Source organism: Hippoglossus stenolepis, chromosome 10, assembly GCF_022539355.2.
Source record: "Hippoglossus stenolepis isolate QCI-W04-F060 chromosome 10, HSTE1.2, whole genome shotgun sequence".
In the NCBI taxonomy this organism is placed as follows: Eukaryota; Metazoa; Chordata; class Actinopteri; order Pleuronectiformes; family Pleuronectidae; genus Hippoglossus; species Hippoglossus stenolepis.
In genome coordinates, this window is record NC_061492.1 from 22,644,491 (window position 1) to 22,666,138 (window position 21,648).

General features: G+C 41.2%; 1 protein-coding gene across 2 annotated transcripts; it reads right to left on the minus strand.

Moving 5' to 3' along the window:
- Window positions 1-451: 451 nt before the first annotated feature.
- On the minus strand, window positions 452-21,329 carry LOC118115902. Of its 2 annotated transcripts, none has more exons than XM_035167114.2 (5): window positions 21,267-21,329; window positions 13,477-17,454; window positions 12,392-12,512; window positions 10,276-11,166; window positions 452-6,258 (listed from the first exon to the last, which is right to left on the minus strand). In XM_035167114.2, exons 2-5 carry the CDS (start codon window positions 16,910-16,912, stop codon window positions 5,670-5,672), a joined length of 5,037 nt encoding a protein of 1,678 aa, XP_035023005.1. In that variant the 5' UTR covers window positions 16,913-17,454; window positions 21,267-21,329; the 3' UTR covers window positions 452-5,669. The 2 variants fall into 2 exon arrangements, with proteins under 2 accessions (XP_035023005.1, XP_035023006.1); XM_035167115.2 differs by having other exon boundaries at window positions 21,157-21,270.
- Window positions 21,330-21,648: the final 319 nt, after the last annotated feature.

A 21,648-nucleotide genomic window follows, 5' to 3' on the forward strand; every position in this document is an offset into this window, starting at 1 on the left:
GGGGGGTGAAGGGACACATTAGTCGGCCATATTTGGAGGAGCATTCAAATTGGGACAGTCTAGACGCACCACTGTGACGCCATCGGTCTTTAAATGCATTTAATGCATCTTCCGAATTGAGACATAGGTATAGACTGTGCGTAGAGATTTGTGTCCCCACTTCCTCCCACTACCCAGAAATGAAGCTAAATTATTCCAGATATGTGTTGGAGCCAGAGATTGCTCAGTAGCAATCAGGGGATAAAGCTGCAGTAATGATGTTGCACTGATACAGCGAGAGGCTTTGGCTTCACTTTTGAGGCGGTGTCACGTCCTCCATCTTTATATATAGTCTATAATTAGACTACATAGGTAGTCTATAGCAATGCAGTGTAATCCAATCACTGATTTAGCAGCAAGCTCAGTGTAGAAAAGGTGTAAACAGCTGAAACAAAGAAGAAACAAGCCAAAATGAGTCACATTCCACCACCAAGTTTAGTCTTTATTTGTACATTAATTCATTTCAGCAAGGCTTAGGAGTACGGCACACAATAAGATTTCACATAAATCATCTGTTTTCACTATGATTTCTCTCAGCTCCTAGTTCTTAATCACCACTAAGCTTGAACAGTGACCGAGTTAACATGAACAGCAAAAATATTACGCCTATATGACCTGCCTGATATTAACTGGATTTTACAAAAGTCTGTGTGATGTAATTTATATAACATATCACAGTGAAACTAGATGTTCTGCCACAGTTTAATTCGAGCGAAAAACAAAAGATCACTTACATTGTTAAAAAATACTACATCCAACCATCAGGATCATCCTCACATTTAGTCCAGTTATATTGTTTTATCCACTGATCCCAGAATCCCTTCCAGCAGACATGTAAAGCAGCAGGCTGAGAACACACGTCATTATTCCAATAGAGAACATGTTTTTCAAGTGCTACTTGAAAATCCCACACAGGTTACTTGTATTGAACAGTGTCACGTAAACAGCCTTTATAGAATGAGACATAGGAGAGTGTAAATACAGGCAGCGTGAGCCACCAAACAGTTTGTCCAGGTGGTTCATAAATGTTCTGCCTGATTTCTACAACAGGAAACAGTCAGCTTCAAATAAACAGCTACGCTCTCCATACATGATCACTTTAAGATGCCATTGTTTGCACAGAGTCACTGAGAAACTGGAGCTCGACTGTGAGGCTGCAGAAAACTGATTGTGTTCCAATGCAATCTTTCATAAAGAATCAAAGAGGGGGAGGCATGAGATTGCAGCTGTGAAAATTATGTCTCTCATAACACATACACCCGCCTCATGTATTTATATTGCTCTCATGTGAAATGTGCGTGGAATGTGTCCAAACTGTGTGGAACGCCACCCTGTCCCGTTGGCCACTTTCAAAGAAGAGCTCACTCTTAATGATACGACCCCTGTGTTTAATATCAGCCTCACTAATACCGAAATGATTAATGGTGCGTGACCTGGAACCCTGGGAGTTCCAGGTTCACTGTATGGCAGTTTTTAGTTCAGTAATTTGGTTGATATTCAATCTGTTGGCACCACTAAAGTAAAATGTGAAACACAACAGATCCTGTTTGATTAGCTCTCTATTAGCTAAAGCATGGGAACGGCTAATTCTCCATTCAACCAGTCACACAGGTGTTTGTTTGCTATTCTAGGTTTTGCCAAGACTTAGTCAGGCTAAGCTGAAGAGGTTCAATCACATGTTATTTGTATAACATAGCTGAATTTAAATGTGTTGAATACTTAGACAATAATAATAATAATAATAATAATAATAATAATAATAATAATAATAATAATAATAATAATAATAATAATAATAATAAATAGCATGTTAAAATAAATGTAGGTTATGATACTGTGCATGGTACTGTACAGGGAAAAGTTGGGCCAGCCTAAATTGGGGTTTCCATCCTAATGTTTTGTACATTTTTACCAATTAATTTTAGAAAATGGGCAAAGAAAATGCAAATTTATCAGAATTTCCATCCACTACTGTTATTTCTAATATTACCGAGTTGGCTCATTAAAAGATGGATCTGAATCAGAGGAGATGTGACCACATCGATAAGCTGACCACTAGATGTATCTAAATGTATTATGAACCAGTTGATGCCCTGTTTTTAACAGTTATGAATCGGTTGCTTAAAGCTGCTCTGTCATTTCTTCTGCAGACAAACTCGTAAAGGTTCAAAACCCAGTGTGAGACACCACTCAACACTCCTCACAGTAACGTTAGCATAGGGTTGTCAGTGACTTAAAATCAAAAGCAACATCTCTGACTTCACTGACACAATTTACAGTGCACTGTCAAATCTAAAATAAAAGGTTTTGAAATCATTTGGATTTTAAAAGAAGGATGGAAAAAGTCTGACTGTTAGCGATCGCGTAAAGCGGTGGCACAACAAACTTTAACATTCATATTGTTTTTAGTGTAAAAAAAACATTGCAAAGTTCAAGAATTGCAATGTCGTCCTTCTTTTTCTCATATTTCTCCCACTAACTAAGTGTCAGAGTAAGGCACCTGGGCATGGGTGTGCCAGACAGACTTCACTTCCTATTCATAATGTGATAAAGGCCCCAAGTATTTTTTGTCTGTCTGTGCCTATTCAAGTAATAATCCCAATGACATGTAGTTCTATAATGATTCATTATATCTTCCTTTGTTTTCCTACTTAGGATCCCCTGTCCACCTAATGGCAGCTGCACATTAAAGGATTTTAAACTGGGCCGATTTTAAAAACGTCGGAGACCACAAACATTGTGACAGATTTAACTGATTTTTAATCTTTAAATCTTCAGAACACACACACTTGACGATTTGGCCAGAAAGTGAATCATTCAGCCATGCTTAAAGCTCACCTTCAATGTTTTGATGCTTGTGACCTTCACTATGATTTGGAGTGCTTGTTGGATTTTATACTGATATCACGTAATATACGCTGAATGCATTATGACATGGGTAAGAAAGTCACAAGTAGTTTTAAAACTTAATCAGTTATTAGTTCAGCCGTAACTGACTTCTTAAAAAAGTTAAAAAAACAAAGATCTGCAGCTTTAAAAACAAAGATATGCCAATGAAGCACGTCACTCCTCTGTGGATGTGTTTGTACATATGTGCTCAAAAGCACCAGAATTAAATCCATCACAGAACTTGACAGGTGCATTTAGGGTTCTGCCAATCATCATTGGGACTAAGGACCGTTGGAGCATTTAAAGCTGCTTAAACAGTTGAAAATAAAAACACCCATCTCAAACCATCAATAAATATGGCTGCAGCATCAGAACAAAGTCACCTTCCAAATCCAAATTCATCCCCTTCACTCCCGAAACACTAAAGCTGGAAATACGCTGTGCGATTTGAGCCCAAGTTTGTTTTCTAAGTTGCGTGACTCATTTTAGAGTCAAACAGATTTTCAGCATTGTTGTGTTCAGATTGTCCCCACCGCTCGTCAGATGGTTGGATGAGTTTTTGACATGGCAGGCTGTCCCACATGGCATAAAACAATAACAGGAAATGTAGATTATGGCTAGAAGCAATTGTACAGCAAGAAAGAAAAGATAGAGAGATAAAGGGGTTCCTACTGTACAGTAACCAGAGGGCAGCTAGTGATCAATTTATAATATTGCAGCCTCAAATGTAGTTAGCTTTTCTTTCTACGGTTCTACTTTGTTAGCGTTATTAGCAAGTGAGTTTCAACTTCATCTTTGACACAAAACCCAGCAGGTAATTTATTGTGAGGTCCGTCAGGTTGTGTGAAAAAATCGGACCGTACAGTGAAAGCACACAAATTGGGAGCTTTGGCTTCACATCTCAGATGATTAGTCGCACAGCGTCAGGCTGAATTTAACAACAACATGTCTCGCACAGCGTATGCCCACCTTAAGACATAATCAGTTTACTTGGAGGTTCTCAAAATTCAGTTACCTCTCATTAACCATTCTGAAATTCAAGTGCAAATCTGAAAAACAACTAAACCTGATCAGGAACTGATTTGCCTCTCGGCCCATACACTCTTCCCACGCAGCCTTTCATAATGGCATCACAAAATCGATTATTGTGTAAGTGACAATAATGTGTGATTACTGTGCACTCTTTTAAGGTGATACATGTATCATTTTAACATCTGTAAATCATTTTGAGACATTAGTACTTAATGATTATTCAACAACAAGACCACTGCTGGGATGACTGGCAGCTCCACCAGCCTCCAAACTGAATTTTACATTCTGTGCCTCCAACTCAGATTTGGAGGTAAATCTTTTAGAGTACTTTAATGTGGGTACAAACAAATCAAAAGCTGTAAGATTTTCTGAAGAAATGAGAGTGAGAGGCAAATGGAAAAACATGTCTCCAACATGTTTATCCTCTTCAGCATTGCCAAAGATGCAAAAGAGGAAAGGAGAGTGTGGATTTAAGAGAGAATTAAGGGAAATTAAGTCTTTATTTTGAGAACGCTGGCACTAAAAACACAGAGACAAAGTCCTCAGTCATCTCAGTCATGGTCTCATTGTTAATGGCAGTTGAACCAAACTACCTACTGTTACACATTGAGCCTCTAAATGACTGTACGGCTGCATTTACAATTGGTAATTGACTGTATTTAAAAATTAATCTCAAACATTATTATCCACTCCAATCAGGCAAAACTTCCACATATGAAACATAGTGTATAGCATTAGACTGTAAGCATATTGCTAAATTATTACATTCACATTTTTAAATCTAATAGATAAAGATTTAAGTCAAACGTTATAACTAAATCCTTCAGTTATTTTTATTATGTTTGTACATTCAATGTTTAAAATATATTATCAACACACTGTTAAATACACTGTAAAGTTGAATCTGATTATAAAATACATTATACACTGTAAAGTTCGACCTCGTCGTTTTTTTAAAAGTTAGTTTCTTAATTACATACATGATGTAGTAAGATCAAGTGTTAAAGTCAGGTCACTATGTGGTGGAGGAAGTGTAATTTCTATAAAGATTAAAGAAAACAGAAATTCTCTCTCCATCAGTCATCATGACACATTTAACATGTGTTATTGTAACTGAATTATAATACTGAAATAATGTTTAAAATGGTCAAACAAAATCATTAGGAATTTCTGATATGTGCAATTTTTTAGGGTGGATGTTTTTTGGAGGCGTGTGTATCCTGTACAATACATTCAATAGAATAAAAACTCACAGATATAATATGTATTATTTATATAGAGAATATGTGAACAGGAAACTAATAAATCAACCCTGTGTTTCAAAAGTTCACATTAGGAACGACACTGTGCATATCTTACCTAAAATGCTCTTTCAGTGGCTGTATTTCCACACAATCTCAACCTGAAGGGTTCCTTGTAGCCTGAGTCTCACACCGTCTCAATTTTAAACTCATCATATACGATATTATATAAGCTAATCTAAGAAAAAAGCAACAATTAACTAGTCCTTTATGCAACCTTTATAAGGTCATAAGAAGGCAATGGCAGCAGCAAGATGCAGAAGATACAGGCAAAAAAGCTGTAGTTTTTGAAGCAATCAGTTTCTATAAAACAAGTTGAAGATATTTTATACCTTTCTCCAAACCAATCAGCTTCAGGCAATGAAAGCTCTTCCCAAATGGTTGAACCAAAACCATTTCCTTCACACGTCAACCAGAGGAAGATGACGAAGGAGAAGATGATGAAGACGATGAAGACAAAGGTGGGGGTCTGTGGGTCTCGCCTCCTCCCAGCTCAGAGAACCTTGCCAATGATGATGATGTTGTCATTTCCTTGTCTTTCTCCTTTCTGCTTCCCGTGCAGACTGACCTCTGGGCTGGTTTAAACTGCCATGTCACTTTCTTGGTTGTCGACGACTGATCTACTGTTGTTGACGCCTTGACTGGTGTCGTGCCAGCCTGAGATGCCATGGGAACGCCTGGCGTCGCTTCCACACAGGTGGTAACCCCTGTAACATTTCTTGCTTTGCCATTGTTGTTTCTGTCCTGTTCGGTGAAAAGCTCACTCAGCACTTCAGGTTCAGTGTTTTCTCCACTCATGTCCCAGTCGGGCTCTGTAGGCAGCTGCTTGGGTCGTGACACACCAGCAGATTTGTCCCCAGTAGCAGAGCTTCTGGAGGAGCGACTGGGATCGGAGTCGGATTGGTCTGAGTCCCAGTCACTGTCCCCTGCCACTGAACCACAACCAAGCACTGACTCATCAACAGGACCAGATCCTGAACTCTCCGAGTCTGACTCCCTGGAAGAAAACGACAGACAGAATCTGAGTAAAATATTGTACTACAGTACTTCGGGAGCTGATGTGTCAAAGATCAAAGGTCATGGTCGTCCAAAATCTAATTTTCTAAGATACTATATCACCGTTAGATATTGGAGACTAAAGCTTATATTGATCGGAAAATGAATCCCCATTATATGATGACTGATGTCATGAAGAAGTCGCAAAGAAGTCAGAAAATTACATCATGCATATGCAGCAGTTATATGTAACTGTTTATCCACCTCTGATTGTTTTCTGCCTCTTTAATCATCTGTTCATTGCCAGCCAATCACCACTGGTGGAGAGAATATATATATATATATATATATATATATAGACTGAACGCTGCTGATCCTCGGTTGTGCCTTCGCTCTTTTATGCTCTCCTCCTGCAGCTCATTGCTTTATGTTAACCCTCTTCCTTGCACATAATCTGATCATGCTGCGCTGGTAGTAATGAGTGTTTTGCTCCAGGTAAACGCTGGTAGCCGCCCCCGCCACACCGTAACACTCTCCTCTCCCAGTGACAAAAGACATCACTGAACTGGTATGTAAAGCCAGCCTATCATGGCTTCAGTAGTTTAACATAAAGTTTCACTGTGCATCACAGGGACCGTAAGCCTGGGCGGTGTCAGGTGGCCTTAAAAGCAAACTCCTACTGCCACTCTGCATGCGACAGGACCGCTGCTGCTTTGCATAGACGACTGCTTAGTTGCAAACCACCCGTGTGTTGCCATGCTGCCGCTTTAGCTTCGGCCAGGCTTTATAATTTATCCTTTTTGTTGAATCAACCCCAAACCCTGAACCATCCTGTCTGTTGATGAACTGTTTCCTGTTTTGCCATGAGCAAATTCTTAATTGAACTGTGTTACAATTGGCGGTGTATGATTAATATTATATTGTTGATAATACAGAGTCTCAAAGAGCAACATGTTAATAGTTTAGCTTTTTGTTGGTTGAGATTTCCTTTCTTCTTTTGATATTGGTTGCTTGTTTTGTTTTCTTTGTTTCTAATTAAACAAATTGTTTGAACACTTCAACTTTTCTTTTCATTCATAATTTATTTTTGGTTAGCACTCCTGTAGGCCCCCTTGAATAGCTGATTACAGTGGACATTGTGTTTTATTACTTTAAGTGCATGTAACCCCACTAATTGTTTCTGTTTTCACCCAGAAGCTCCCTCCGGTGTGACGTTTTGTTCATTCACTCCTCTGCTTGATTCCTCACCTGTGTGTGTGTGTGTGTGTGTGTGTATGTGTGTGTGCTAGTGACGCACGTGTGACTTCTTTGGGTTACCTCCCTTGACTCAGTAACCCACCTCTCCACTGGTAAGCCTCAGGCAGTAAATCTTTGTAGTTTGTGTGTGCGTAGTTTGGCTTTCTTTTAACAGTATATACATTTCTGCTATTGTAATAAATGTTTTTTTAGTAGTAATTTGTTCCAGAAAATGCATTCCCCTTTAATATATTGTTGGCTAATAACTATGTTTATTTTTGGTAAATTGAACCACTTCTCCTGTCTCGCTCAGTATAATGAACCCAAAAGAGCCTTTTTGAATCTTGGTACTGATTTTGAGGTACACATTTTCCCTGGAACACCAGGGTGGTGTTGTTGCAGTTCTGACTACACTGGTTAATGCCCCTTAGTCTAATCCATTTGTAGTTTTGCCCTTCACCTCCCACCTCTCACTGCCACAAAGCTAGATGTGGACACAATTAAATCAGCCTTGAAGCATCTGCCAAACCACTTTAATCAGCACCTGAGCCAGTAGAGGCCCCACCCGAACTGTGGCTCTGCAATTTGGTGGGTGCTAGATTTCTGAAGCCAGGGCGGGACGAGGCTGACTGGGTGAGCTTGTGAGGCGGGCATTGGGCGTGAGCAGAAAACAGATACTCCATCGCAGCCCCTTGCGAAATGACCAGGCTCATCTCACCCATTTCAGAGACCTGAGAAGCCACTGCCTGATGAGCACCCTGGTCTCCATACTGTATACCAAATGCAGAGGGAAACAAATTACTACGACCTCTCATACCACCTGGCATCCCGTTCCCACCTGATTGCCTCTCCCCTGATTTCAAGTAAACTAGCTAGCGGCCGCCTGCGCACATACTGCTTTAGCTCGTGAAGTAGTGCGCTATCCAAGACCTGCTCAACAAACTGGTTCCCAGCAAACCTTCGGCATTGGGCATGTCACTCGGCACATGCTGTTTTATCTTCTCCATAAGACACATCAAAGCAAGAGAAAATTCTAACTGTGTCTTCCCTTCCTGTTGTCTTCCAGAGAAAAAGGCCTCCTGCAAGGCTACATGGGACACTGAACACCCATAAAGCTCCTGTAAGACAGCAAAAACAATGTGCCCGCAGGAACGCTCCAGGCAGGAGGTAATCAGAGGATATTTAGGCTAAAAACATGGGGCAGATGACGCTGTTTCGAGTCGAATTTTAATGTCGGGGCTTACGGACACTTGAACGACACCACAAGAGCAGTATGGAGGCATTTCATGTTTTTTCTCTTGTTTTTTTACCTTTGAAGACATGATTACCGGTTACTTCAATTGTATTCGATTTGGCTGCAACGCTGTTTACCGCTAAAACTCCACATTTGTTTTGTGGACTCAAACACCTCACCCATCCCTCCATCGGCATAGTGGTGAGTAGATAATGAGTACATTTTCATTTTACATTGAATTATCCCTTTCAACTACTTATATATATATATAGGAGACAAAGCCCTGTCTCCTCTTCCTGAGACATCTGATAGGACTTTCTCCAAGGCCTCCCCAAATTTTTGCATCTTCAGTCCATTTAGTCTCCTGATAATTATGCTGCCTCAGAAGTACTCTGAGCCAAACATTTGAAAAGATCAACAGGTTCATTGGTTACTACAATTGACTATACATAAAAATAAACAAGATAACAGTGCCCCAATAGAGAAGACAAAGCTTCTCGATCAATGATTTCGGTCATTTTGGCTAGTTCATATCACACTGATGTATGAATGTGGTCATTTTTTTAAGTAAGTTTGGTATTAATTAGTTACTTGATGCTATAAAAATGGGAAGAAATGTTATGATTGACAGCTGAGACTCACTCACAATTTAGCGAGCGCATGTATTGGCACATCTTTGACACGTTGGCTCCTGTCCACAATCACTATACTGCACTGATTCTAGCTCCCAATGATTTAAAAAGGACAAGATTCAAGTAGCCATGTGTCAACCATGGAAACTTTTAACATAAATTCAATTTTCTTATCCTTCCGTTAGATGTGGAAAAAAGTTTTCTGAAGTTGGGAAATGAAAACCTTGCAGCCATAAACCTCAACCAGATATTCCATTAAGGAAAAATGTAATGTGTGGAAAAAGCATATGGATTAGCATGGCAGTGATGTGGATGTTGCAGTGGACTGAAGAGGGAGCTTGGCCTAAATAGAAACTCAATTTGAGCAAAAATAGAAAATTACCAGACTGTCAAAGGGTGGTAAGAATAACGTTTTGAGCTAGAGTGAGGGGCTAAGACCCCTGGAAGGAGTTAAATCACTACTCCATTGTGTCAACAGAAGCCAGATGCTTGGGCACTTGATTAGGGTGATTCCTAGATGCCTACCTGTAAAGGTATTCCTGGCATATCCAGCTGGGACGAGACCCAAAGGAAGAACATTTGTGGATAAAATTGTTAAGCCCTGAGGAAAAATCGAGACTTGTGATGTAGACTACATAATTTTTTTTGTTGTTGTGATATTTGGCTATAGAAATAAAATGACTTGACTCGACATACTAGAGGAATCACATATCCCATCTGGGCTTCTCAGTGTCCCCTCGGGAAGGCTAGATGATATATAGAAAGACAGACCGGGCTACCTTACTTGGCTGTCTACCACCACGAACGGAAAGTGAAGTAGAAGATATATTGGTCTGTGACTGAATTAATGAATTCTGTGAATTCAAAAAAATGAAAAGTGCCAGGGTTATAGTGAATAAAGAAAAATTGCACATACCTGCCACTGTATGATGTGGTTCCTGCAGGGCCGAGCAGTAGGCAAGCTGGAGCAGCCAAATAGACAAAGCTGTCCGTGCACAGAAAATCTCCTTCCTCTGGTTTTTGTGGGGCTAGGTGAGTCAGCTTGGCATCCTGTTCCTGAGTTGACAGGTCTAAGTGTCTTTTCATGCTATATGAACGTAGCATTGTATCATCAAGTCTTGTTTGTATTGAATCTTGTTTTGTATCATGGGTGGGAAATTCTGTCATTGTGGTGACATCACCATGGGAGTAAGGTCTTGCAGAAACTGCAAGGTAAACAAAGCTGTCTGATTGGACGAAGGGATCTATATCACCACAGTCTAGTCCTGAGGTTCTGATTGGCTTCTGATTGGGATCTAAAAAGTGTTTGAATGGTTTTGAGGGAGACAGAGGAAGAGGATAATCACTTCCCATGAGGGTCACTTCTTTCCTAGGTGGTATTTCTTGACTCGATGGGTCATTCAGCGCAGACAAGCCCTCAAAGTCTGTATGGTGGATTGAGGACTTCATTATTGAAACTACTCCGATCTTTCTATCTTTCCCCCTCTCTTCCTCTCCCTCCATCATTCCAGATTCTACTTCCTCTTTTTCAACATATCCCTCTATGTCTTCATGTGAGGAGGTGTTGAGGAGTGATGGGTAGCACCACTGTAGCTCTGCACTCTCCTCCCGTCCCCATTTCTTTAGCACTCCATCGTCCCCGTCTTTCTCCAGTGACGTGCTGCTGCCTAAGTCAGACCCACTGACAGGCTGGTCACTGTCAGAGCCGGCCTCCTCCTGGCTCTGATTGGATAAGGAGAGGAAGACACCACTGGAGTCGGACTCCAGCGTTAAGTTGGAGTCTGGAGAGCTGTCCTCCTTAGTAGAGCTAGAAAAAAGACAAAGCAGTCAAATGACTGCTTCATTCCCATGTGTCTAATAAGCTTCTTGACTTTTAATACTATTTCACTATCATTACCAAAACCTGCCATTACCCACTTTCTTAGATCAAGACCATTGACTTGTTTCAAGATAGATCAAGAACTCTTGATTCTGAATCTTGTTTCTGACTCTCAGACCCACAGAGCACTTTGATTTTTGGAGCTCTAATTTGAATGCTTGCACAGATGTCTTGGTGATGGACACATCATTATGAAGACATTGGCTCTCTAATTTGGTTGAAGCCATGTCATGGATTTCATGGGGAGCTAATTGTTACAGTGATCTGCTAAAGCCATATTCAGGACAAACTTAGATACTGTTTCTTTCACACTGGTCTCACATTGCCAGAACTATTGGTAGACGCTCTGCTCTTCTACCACTGATAAGTTCATGATGATGACATATGAAAAGCAATGAAACCGCAACACAAACAAACACAACAAATGTGCGAATGAACAATTGAACCTCCTACCAAGTCACCTTTATACACACAAATGACTTCAAATGGCACTGTTTGAATTGATGCAATGTCAGCTGTATTGAACTGCCCTGAAGGAATATGGAGCAAATAAACAGAGAAAGATCTTTTTTCTTTTAACATTTTCCATGTTTAATTCATTGACTCTACTGTCAACTATTCTTTGATTATATTGCCCCTGCTATTTTGTTTATTAGGTCATTCACTGGTCAGTTTCAAGAAGTTTAAAAATAAATTAAAAAGAATAAAAGTTATTTTGCATTCATTTGAAAGTAGATTCCAGGCACAATCTAGTTTAACTATATTTAAAAAATATCAAAGATATGTAAATTAGAAATTAATTGAAGAATTATTTCCATTAAATATATTTTGCCATTCCATTCTCAGAAACATAAAGCGTATGAAATTATTACGTGTCAAGCAAGATTTCAAAAGATTATTTGAAATATTAAAATATCATAAAGGTCATACATTCCTTAAACAGACCCCCAAAACAATTAGATACCAATGTGTGATGCAGGATGGGCTTGACTTGAACTGACTTTGATTACAGCTTGAGAATGTCTTCAGAATGTCTTGGCTGAATTCAAACATGGATTTTGTTCTTGCCTTGTGTTATGTACATGCATTGAGTCAGGATAGATGTCAACATGTGGTGGGTCGGTGCTCACAATAACCATGTTCATGGAATTACCTTGTGCCAACAGTGGAAGTCCCAGCAGATTGGTTTGACCAGTCAACAGGTCTGTCTGAGTCTGTAGCTGGTGAGGCCATAGCAGTAAGCTCCAAACTGACCTGAGATCTGCTCCCCAATCCTGGAAAATGAAACAAGTGGAACAGGAGACATACTCAGTACATCCTACCATTCATTTCCCATCCAGTTTAGTCTTTCGATATTTACAGCCAGTTGCTCAATGTTTGCTTGGTTCTCGTGACTGTAACATTCATTGATTTTTCTGGCTGAGGTATTTCTGCGGGATTAGAGAAGCACAGGTTTGTGAGAGGGCAATTTTCTCAGTTACAGTTCCAAAGTTAACAAAGCCATATTTAGGTAATTAGAATAGCTGATATATGAAAAGCAAACATCACCCACCGTTCCTCTGACATGAGACAATCAGTGAGTTTTTGTCTTTATTATTTTAAATCGAAAAAACCACAATAGATTACTGAAGTCATGAAGGTGGCTCGTGCATTGTTACCTAATTTGTGCCCCTGTTTTAAAGATGATCATCTACCCCCATACTAATGCTGGTCATAGTCTTCCTTTGCTGTCACCTCAATTTCTAACTTAACTGAAGCTTCTCAGAATTCAGTATAGCCGTTTTCACACATGACCTGCGAGTGAAATCCGGAGAATCCGGAGTTTATCTGCAGTTTGCCTTTCACTCATGCACAACACAAAGGGAGGTTATCTGGACAGACACGCTCACAACAGCAACAAATCCTCGGCATTATTCAGCAGCCGGGTGCAGCAGACAGAGGCAGGAAGCCAAGTATTATCTCCACTGCAGAGATCACGTGATTTTCTTGACAGCACACAATCATCGTCGTCAGCTCTTACCACTACAAACTCTCCTGACATATTTTTCAGTGTCTTCTACATGGATGTCACCTTTTTCACCGGGAGATATTTGTTTTCTTTTTCCTTTTTTTCCTTTTAGCGTCTGTCTGGCATTAGAAGCGTCATCTAAGCTTATGTAACTGCACGGATATGAATGAAAAGAACAAGGGGGAAATAAAAGATAAGATAAACACTATTGAAATCCAACAAATATGTACCTGTCATCAGAGCAGCTTTTTCCCTCTGCGGCCCAGGGTGTGTTTGGTACATGTCAGCCCTCTGTGGTTCTGGCAGTGTTTGGTACAGATCCTGGGAGTCCCTGTGGGGCTGAGACAGGTCTAAGTGTTCCAGGTCAGAGTCCAGCTCCCTCGCTCTCCTTTCTAACTCTGTAAGGCTGAGCTCTGAGGCTGCCGAGGAGGGGGGGTGCGATCCCCCAAAGCCAACCGGGGGCCGGAGGAGAGGCCAACGGGGCAGAGAACCTGAGAGGGAATCTGTATCACCTTCTCCTCCTGCGCCCCCTTTCTCCCAGCCATCATCCCATAATGTGTTGACCACGTCAAGGACATCCTCCCAACACTCCATCCCTCCTTCCTCTCCAAGTGTCCCTCCTTCTCCTCCTTCCAGTTCAACTTCTTCTTTTTGTAATGTAACCACCTCCAACTCTTGTTCATGTTGCTCTTGTATTTCAACTTTGATCATTGTATCTCTGCCCACCAACCTCTCAGACATTATTTCTTCATCCATCTCCTTTCTCACTTCAGTAGTTTTGTGTGAAATTACTTGGACTTTTTCTTCCATTCTTCTCATTTCTTGTTTGGTTTCTTCTAATAGCTCCTCACTGACTGTAACCTTCTCTTTCTTCTTATCCACTTTGTATTCTTTTTTGTCTCTCTCTTCCCTCTTCTCCTTTTCTTTCTTCTCTTCCTTACCCCTCCTGTTCTGCCTTTCAGTTGTCTGTTCCCTGTTCTCCTTACTCTGCTCTCCTTGTTTCTCCTTGCTCCGCGATCTCCTGGGCTCTTCCTGCTCACTGTAGACCCTCCAGTTCTCCAAGTTCTGCTCCTTCAAGGAAGCCCTGCCCACCAAACTCGCCACCTGTGCTGAATCTGAATGGGAGGGCTCTTTAAGTGAGCATCGTCCCACAATACTTGTAGAATTAATTACACTTGATAATGGGTTTTCTGAGAAGTGACCTGTGCGGGGGTGGAGAAGGGCATGGGGGCGTCTCTTCTCCAATGCTGAGAGGACAGAAGGGAGTGGGGGGAGAATAGGGAGGTTGTGGAGGGCTCCACCTTGCCGAACAGTCCTCTTTCTAACCATGATTCGACGAGGCCAGGTTGACTCAATGCCTTCGGAGGGGCCTTGTGATTCAAGGTCTCCAAGCCCCCTGCTTAGTTTTGGGCTGACCACGCCTGGTCGCAGCCCTGTGGCTGTGCCAGGTCGTGTCCTGGAACTGGACTTAGAAGATTTGGATTTGTGGGGTCTGGAACCTTTCTCTTTATCACTAGATTCAATCTTACCAATGTCCAGAGGCATATTCTCAGCCTGATCTGAAGGGGCAACTTCAGCTTTATGTGCAGAAGCAACACAAATCTGACCTTTATCCATTGTCATAGCGCTGTACTGGGCATCACTGACAACCCCAGTCCCAGCATCACTCAGGGTCTCGGTCTCATCTTCAACACCAGCTTCTAGTAATGCCTCTGGTTCAGATGTAAATGCGATCTTAACTTCTGTCTCAACTTTAGCACCTACTCCAGACTCTGCTTCTGAATCAACCTCATTATTAACTTCAGCTACAACTCCAGCTTCTGTTCCAGCCCTGTTCTCCATATAATTTGAATCAGCATCAACCCCTGCCTCTTGCTTAATTCCTGAATTAGATCCAGCTCCAACCTCAAATTCATTTCCAGGCCTGACCCTGTCCTCAGTATCAATTGGACTTGAAGGACCAGCCTCAGCAATGACTTCTGGTTTAGACAAACCCCTTCCAGTTCTTTCTCCACTCCTTGTCCCTCCCCTGTGTCCCTCCTTCACATCTGGAGACATATTTTCTATCTCTATCCCAGATTGCACTTTTCCCTCCAAATTCCGTCCTCCTGGTCTTGTTTTCACTTTGGGACCCATTCTTATTTCAGACCCATTTCTAATGCTAGACCTGGATCCTTTATCATAATTGTTCCAGCTTTCAGTTCTGTGATGTTCTTGTATCCCAGCCCTGATTTCAGCCTCTGACATGTTTGCAACACTAACTTCACATACTAACCTTGGCCCACACCCAGATTTGCTGTCAACTAACACCATACCAACACTCCCATTGTCAAACTTAGAAACCATTCCCCCACCTACACTTTCAAGACCAACCCTTGATCCAGCTCTATTTCTACCCACTGCACAGGTGCCCATTCTGGGGGCAGCATTGGGGGAGGGTGAAGGTGATGGCTGGGGAAGCAACAGGGGTGTTGTGTCTAAAACCTGGTCGTGATCTAAAAACACAGAGTCTCTTTCTGAGTGCAGAGGGACTGGTCTGCCATATCCGAAGGTCCCAAAAGTTGACGTTTCCCTCCTCTCCCTTTCTCTAGCTCTCTCCCTCTCCAGTCTGCCTCTCTCCCTCTCTCTTTCCCACTCTCGCTGGGCCCACCCTCGCTCCATCTCCCTTTCTCTCTCCCTCTCCCAATCCCTTTCTCGCTCACTGCGGCCCCATCCTCCTCCCCGCTCCCTAAGGTCCTGCTCAAGGTCATGAGCGGAGAGTTGGACCAGCGGGGAACGGTAGGGTGATCGTCTAAGCTCTTGGGGTGGTGACAACCTAAGACTCTGGGTTTGAGAGTAATGCCTCGGCTGAACGACATGGGGAGGGGAACAGCGCAAACTCTGAGACTGACTGGGGCGAGGTTTGGCAGGAGAGAAAAAGACTGGAGTATGGTACCCTGAAGAAAGAGGAGAGCCAGAGAAGGGGGAAATGAGGGGGGAGGTAAGAGAGGACGACGGGCCACCTGTGGGAGGGTAGTGTCCTGGGTTTAGATATCCCCCTCCTCTGTCCATCATTTCAGTTGTAGTAAGCTCAAGACACTCGAGATGTTTTGGAGGTGGTAAGACTTTCCAGGAATGTTGACCATCTCTGCTCTTTGTGCTGTCTCCATGGTGATGGTGGTGGTGATGGTGGTGTTTCTTGGATGAGGAGGAAACTCCCGGTGCTGAGAAAGAGGATACAGAGGGGGAAACTGATCGGGTAAAATGTCCTGGCGAGTGGCAGCCACCACCATTGACATCATGACCCCCCAGCTTCAATGAATCATAAATGGCTCTTTCATCTAGTCGGCGCACAAATGAAGGGTTTGGAGTTAAGGAGCGGGGCTGTGGATCAAACATGTCAGCTGGGGACCTGCTAACTCTGAGAGAGCCACTTGCAGAGTAGATAAAATTTGCGTCACCACCAGCATCTCGCCGTATGGACCCTCCAGGGTGGTGGTGATGGCTGTCAATCTGTTGGTTGATGCACATGGTATCATAGATGGATCGCTGGGGTATGTAGCCATCTCCATATCCCCCTTCCACTCCTACATCTCGCCCTCCCACTCTCCCATCCCCAGCTCCATGTTTCTCCAGGCAGCAAGAGCTCTTCCTGAAACACCCTGGACGGCTAAGAGGCTTGCCCATGCTTGGGTGGATAGCTGATGGTGGGAGGGATTGGTGGGAGGCACGTGTGAAGTTTGAAGAGTGAATTGTGAAGTTGTTAATTTCACTAAATCTGAAAATAATTGCTTGAAAAAGGTCTTTCAGAATGTGCAAGACACATGGCAGCTGGCTTTGAAGGGGCCATGGAAAAATAAAAGAATTAGAGAAATGTTAGAGAGGTCAGGACAATCTTGTGATGAAAAAAATCCTCTTGTCCAAATCTCCATGACAAAAAGACATTGTAAATTACATAAGGTTTAAATTAGATTTGGAAATGGATTCCTACAACAAGAAATATCCCAAAGAGATTTCGTAGAAACACATCACAGGAAAAGAAAAAATATGTCCACTTTTTATATCCACAAGGTCACTGTTCTTAGCTCATCTTCTGTCCCACTTCAGAGCCAAGTGTAAGTTTGTCATCCACAGAGCAACAGAAAGTCGGCGTTGCAGTGAATGATAGACTGAATCCAGTCAAAGCGTCTTCGCTTATTCTGGTTGAATTTGTTGATTACGTCATCTGTCTGTGGGAAAAAAAGCAAAAGAAAAGAAATTCACTTGAAACAGCTTGAAAAAGTCTGTCCCACCGAAGTTAGGGGCTATTAAACATTTTTATATCAGATATTGGTTCATATAGTCAATGATGTTGAATGGGCAATTCATTTTAAACATTTCAATTTTCTGCTTAACCTGTAAAACCAGTTGTATCATGTCCTCTGTGGTTTTGACTGGAGCTTTCTAAGGGCTGAGAAAACAACCCTCTGATGTCATTAGTATGTAGCCCCCATGGGGTCATGTGGTAGAATTTTTTTTTTGGACAAACAGTCAGAAGAAAACCCCCAATTGCACAAATTAGTAAACCGTATACGTACGTTGGCAAACTGTGAATTCATACATGTAACTCATCGTCAAACAGTGGTTGCCAAACTAGAGGTCAGGAGACAATTTATTACAATTTCAAAACAATTGGAAATCTCATATTTTAGCCATAATTGTTACAAATGATTGTTAAAGTCTCATATGGGGATGATGTGAGGACAATCTCTTTGTACCCTTATGATTTCCAAGGTCATAATGACGGATTAGCTACAGCATCGGTTGCAGAAGGTCAGTTCACAGCCCCCGAGGAAACATTGCAACATGTGCATGTAGGTTATTTTTCGGCCGACCACCTCAAATCAATATCCTTCGTGTGCTTCAACCACCTCCAAAGATAGTGGGGTTGCAAATCTCTGGCACTGTTATTTTGGGGTTTGGAGTTAAAATTTGATTGTGATGAGGACCCAAGAAAGGGAAGAGTTGCTCTTACTGGCAGATGATAAAAACATTAGGTAATTCATCCACATGTCTTTATCAGCAAATATTTTGGGTCATTTGTGCTCAATTTAATTTCATACATTTTATAATGACCTAGGATGATATAGTGGGATGCATCAATTGCAGCTAATCTCAGTTCTTCCAATAAATGGATTGGTCCCTTCACAGAGGGAAAGGAAACAAAGGCAATTAAACCACATTTCATACTGTACAATACAAAAAGACTCTCTGAATCGCTTGTAAGAAAATAATCTCATTGTATCTCTCAGAGATACAATGAGATTATTCAAGGACATCTTGAAATAGTCAGACCAGTCGTATGAAAGAAATGCTTATTCTTAAAAACTGATGGAAAACTTACTCTAAATGGTCGTACAGAGTAGACTTCAACATTGCTGAACCTGACAATGTGACAAAAGATTCTGTTTTTAAACAGTACTATGCTTAGAAATCATCTCGCTTCCCGTGTTATGTTGAGGCAGACATTAGCACATCATCCACCTCCATTTGCCAGTCTGTGAGCTTGATTTGCCCACATGCATGGTTTAGAAATCTGCTCTGTATTAGCTCGGATAGGGCATGAGACTTTACAATTTAAATAGAAAGTCTGGGTTACGAACTTAAAATGTGGGTCTTCAAAGGCAGACAGAGAGGATTTAAAGAAAAATAACTTTTAATTGCAATACAAGAATTTAGAAAAAAAAGTAAAAGTCCTGCTTTCGACTGCAGTCAATCTGTCTCTTGTGAATCCCCTAACTTAATGAAGGTGCAATGTTAAATTCCTAAGTGCCTCTTTAATTGCAATCCAGCGGTGACTGCAGAGCACTTAACAATTACCTGACAGCAAAAGTAGCTCACAGCTGTCTGAAAATGTAGAAAACCGTCTTCTCAGTCAATTGATTTCAATACTAGCCAAAAATCACCAGGATACTCAACATATACCAAAAACCATCCATCCATCCATTATCCTCACCTTGTCATTTCAAGGGGACTAGCCAACAATTCAAAAATACCAAACCAATGACGAGCAGGATATCAATAATGCTGTAGAGAAGCACCACTTTAATTAGGGGAGAATCACATGGAAACCCAATTGTATGTTAATGTGGTTTCTCTGGTTTTTCTTTTTGTAATTCAGTAGTTAAACCATCACTTCAAAAACACTGTCAGGACAGATGTACAGATGTACTGTGGAAATCCTGAATAGTGACCTTGAAATTGTAGCCATAGTTGGTTAAACCCTTATGATTAATTTTTTACATGTTAAATCTTAAAACAAATAAAATACCAACAGTTTTTACAAGTGTGACCAACACTTCGGCGCCAAGACAAAAGAAAAATTGAAAGAAATGTAGACATATCATGTTTTCCCCCACAGGACAGGCTTAACACTGAGCTAAATACTGAAGCCCTAGTTTTATATTTAGTACAAAAGGTCAAACTTCAAATCCTTTTCGTTTTTACCCCAGAGATTGTTGTATTACTAAGTTATATAATGTAGCCCTATGATTAGCTAATCTCAATTTTGTACACATTACATACTATGACATAAAATATACCGTACTTTTTCACAATCATAATAGTGAAAACACTTCACAACCAAAACGACAAATGATGTAAATCTTAAATGTTCTTTATAATGTAGTTTAATTTGTTCTCCAACGGAACAGGCTAAGCTAAATACTCAAGTAATAGTTAGCTAGCCACTTTTATATTAGCAACATTACAAAATATTTTACACCCTTAAGGATTACGAAAATTTACAACAGAACAACAAATGATTACAATTTCAAATGTTAGCCTATCTATAATTTTAAGACAACAGAAGATAAATCGTCACAACTCTTCAAGCATTTTGAAGTTGGAGAGATCAGAATCAGAATCAGAATTAGAATCAGAAAGTATTTATTGCCAAGTAGGTTTACACCTACCTGGAATTTGCCTTGGAATATAGGTGCATACAATGAACATAAAACATAAAAACACAATAAGTACTACACATAAGAAAAAAACAATATATAAAATAAAAAGATATAAAAGATATAAAAAGTAAAGTAAAAAGTAAAATGCAAAATGCAAAACAGGAGTGCAATGTGAATGTGCAATATGCAATGTGCAATGTAATGTAATGTAATGTAATGTTACTGTGACAGCTTGCACTAAGAATTCTTGAAGCCCCATGCAAATTTGGTTCCAAAAATAAAGTCCAGATGACGTCAACCTTCCTCCAAAGCTGTTCCCTTTGTCAATATGAGAAATATGATGCTGAATTTTCAACATGACATGAAAAACGACATTGTGAATGAAAATTTGCTTTGATGTTGATGTTTCTACTTTTGAACGCACCGAACAGTTTCAAAGACAGCACCTACAGCCAGCCAACTCCAGCTCGGAGCGAGATAACAACAGCACTTAATATGATAATTAGCTCTAAACGTTGTCTGGCAGAAAGTCACGAGTATCGAGGGAGATCTGGCAACCTCAGCACGACGCTAGTTTTATCACAAAAGAAGTTAAAAAAAAAAATCATTTACTGATTCAAAACTCCATTCCGAGTACATCTTTTTGCCACATAGTGAAAAGAACAGATTGACAGTCACGCACTGAAAAACATCTTTAGACACGTTTCCACAGTCGTCCTCAAGTATCAACACTAATAACCATCTCAGATGTCATATAAGAACTGTCTCGTTTGTATGTATTAGTGATGCCTTCCTCATATATTAGTGAAGCTCCATCAAAGGAGCCTATTGACAGTCTCATCTCTAGTCTCTCTATCTCTTTATCTTTTCAGTGCGCCTTCAGTCTTAAGCATCCTCCCTCCAAACACACACACACACACACCCTCTCTTTCATCACTGCTGCTGCCACCTGCTCTATTTTAGCCTGATCAATAGAAAAGCCAGAACCTTATCAGCATGGTCAAAGTCATTAACAGGCATCAGCTAATCCAGCCTGTCCATCCTGGTAATGTGTTGTCATCCTGTCTCAAATCAGCATCCTCGTTTGTTTTTCTTACCGGCATCTCTGTCCCTGTCGTTTCTCTCTGCCTCCCTCTCTTTATCTCTGCCGCTTTCCTCTCTTTCTGTCGCTTGTCTCCCTCTTCCTCTCTCCCCCTCTCTCTCTCTGCTGTGAATCATGCCTTCTGTCAGAGGACGTTTTTTTTTTTGACAAGCGCTCTCGCTGCCAACCAACACACCAACGCAAACCCTCCTCCACCTCCTCTCCCTTTCACCCTCTCTCTCTCTCTTCTTGCTTTTCTTCTCCTCAATATAGCCTGCCTCTACCTCTCGCTCTCTCCCTCTCCTCCTCTATCTCCCTCTCTTCCTCCCGTTTACACTCTACACAGCTTCAGGGATTTAAGAGCTTTGGAGCCGCAAAGAGACCAACTTCTCCTCTCC

Bases quoted from the DNA above. Each gene is read 5' to 3' on its own strand.
- LOC118115902 (XM_035167114.2), bottom strand. From the start codon at position 16,912: ATGGGCAAGCCTCTTAGCCGTCCAGGGTGTTTCAGGAAGAGCTCTTGC. The intron at 11,167-12,391 runs GTAATTCCATGA...TCTTTTTTCTAG, and splicing joins ACTTCCACTGTTGGCACAAG to CTCTACTAAGGAGGACAGCT. The intron at 6,259-10,275 runs GTATGTGCAATT...GTTTTCTTCCAG, and splicing joins ACCACATCATACAGTGGCAG to GGAGTCAGACTCGGAGAGTT.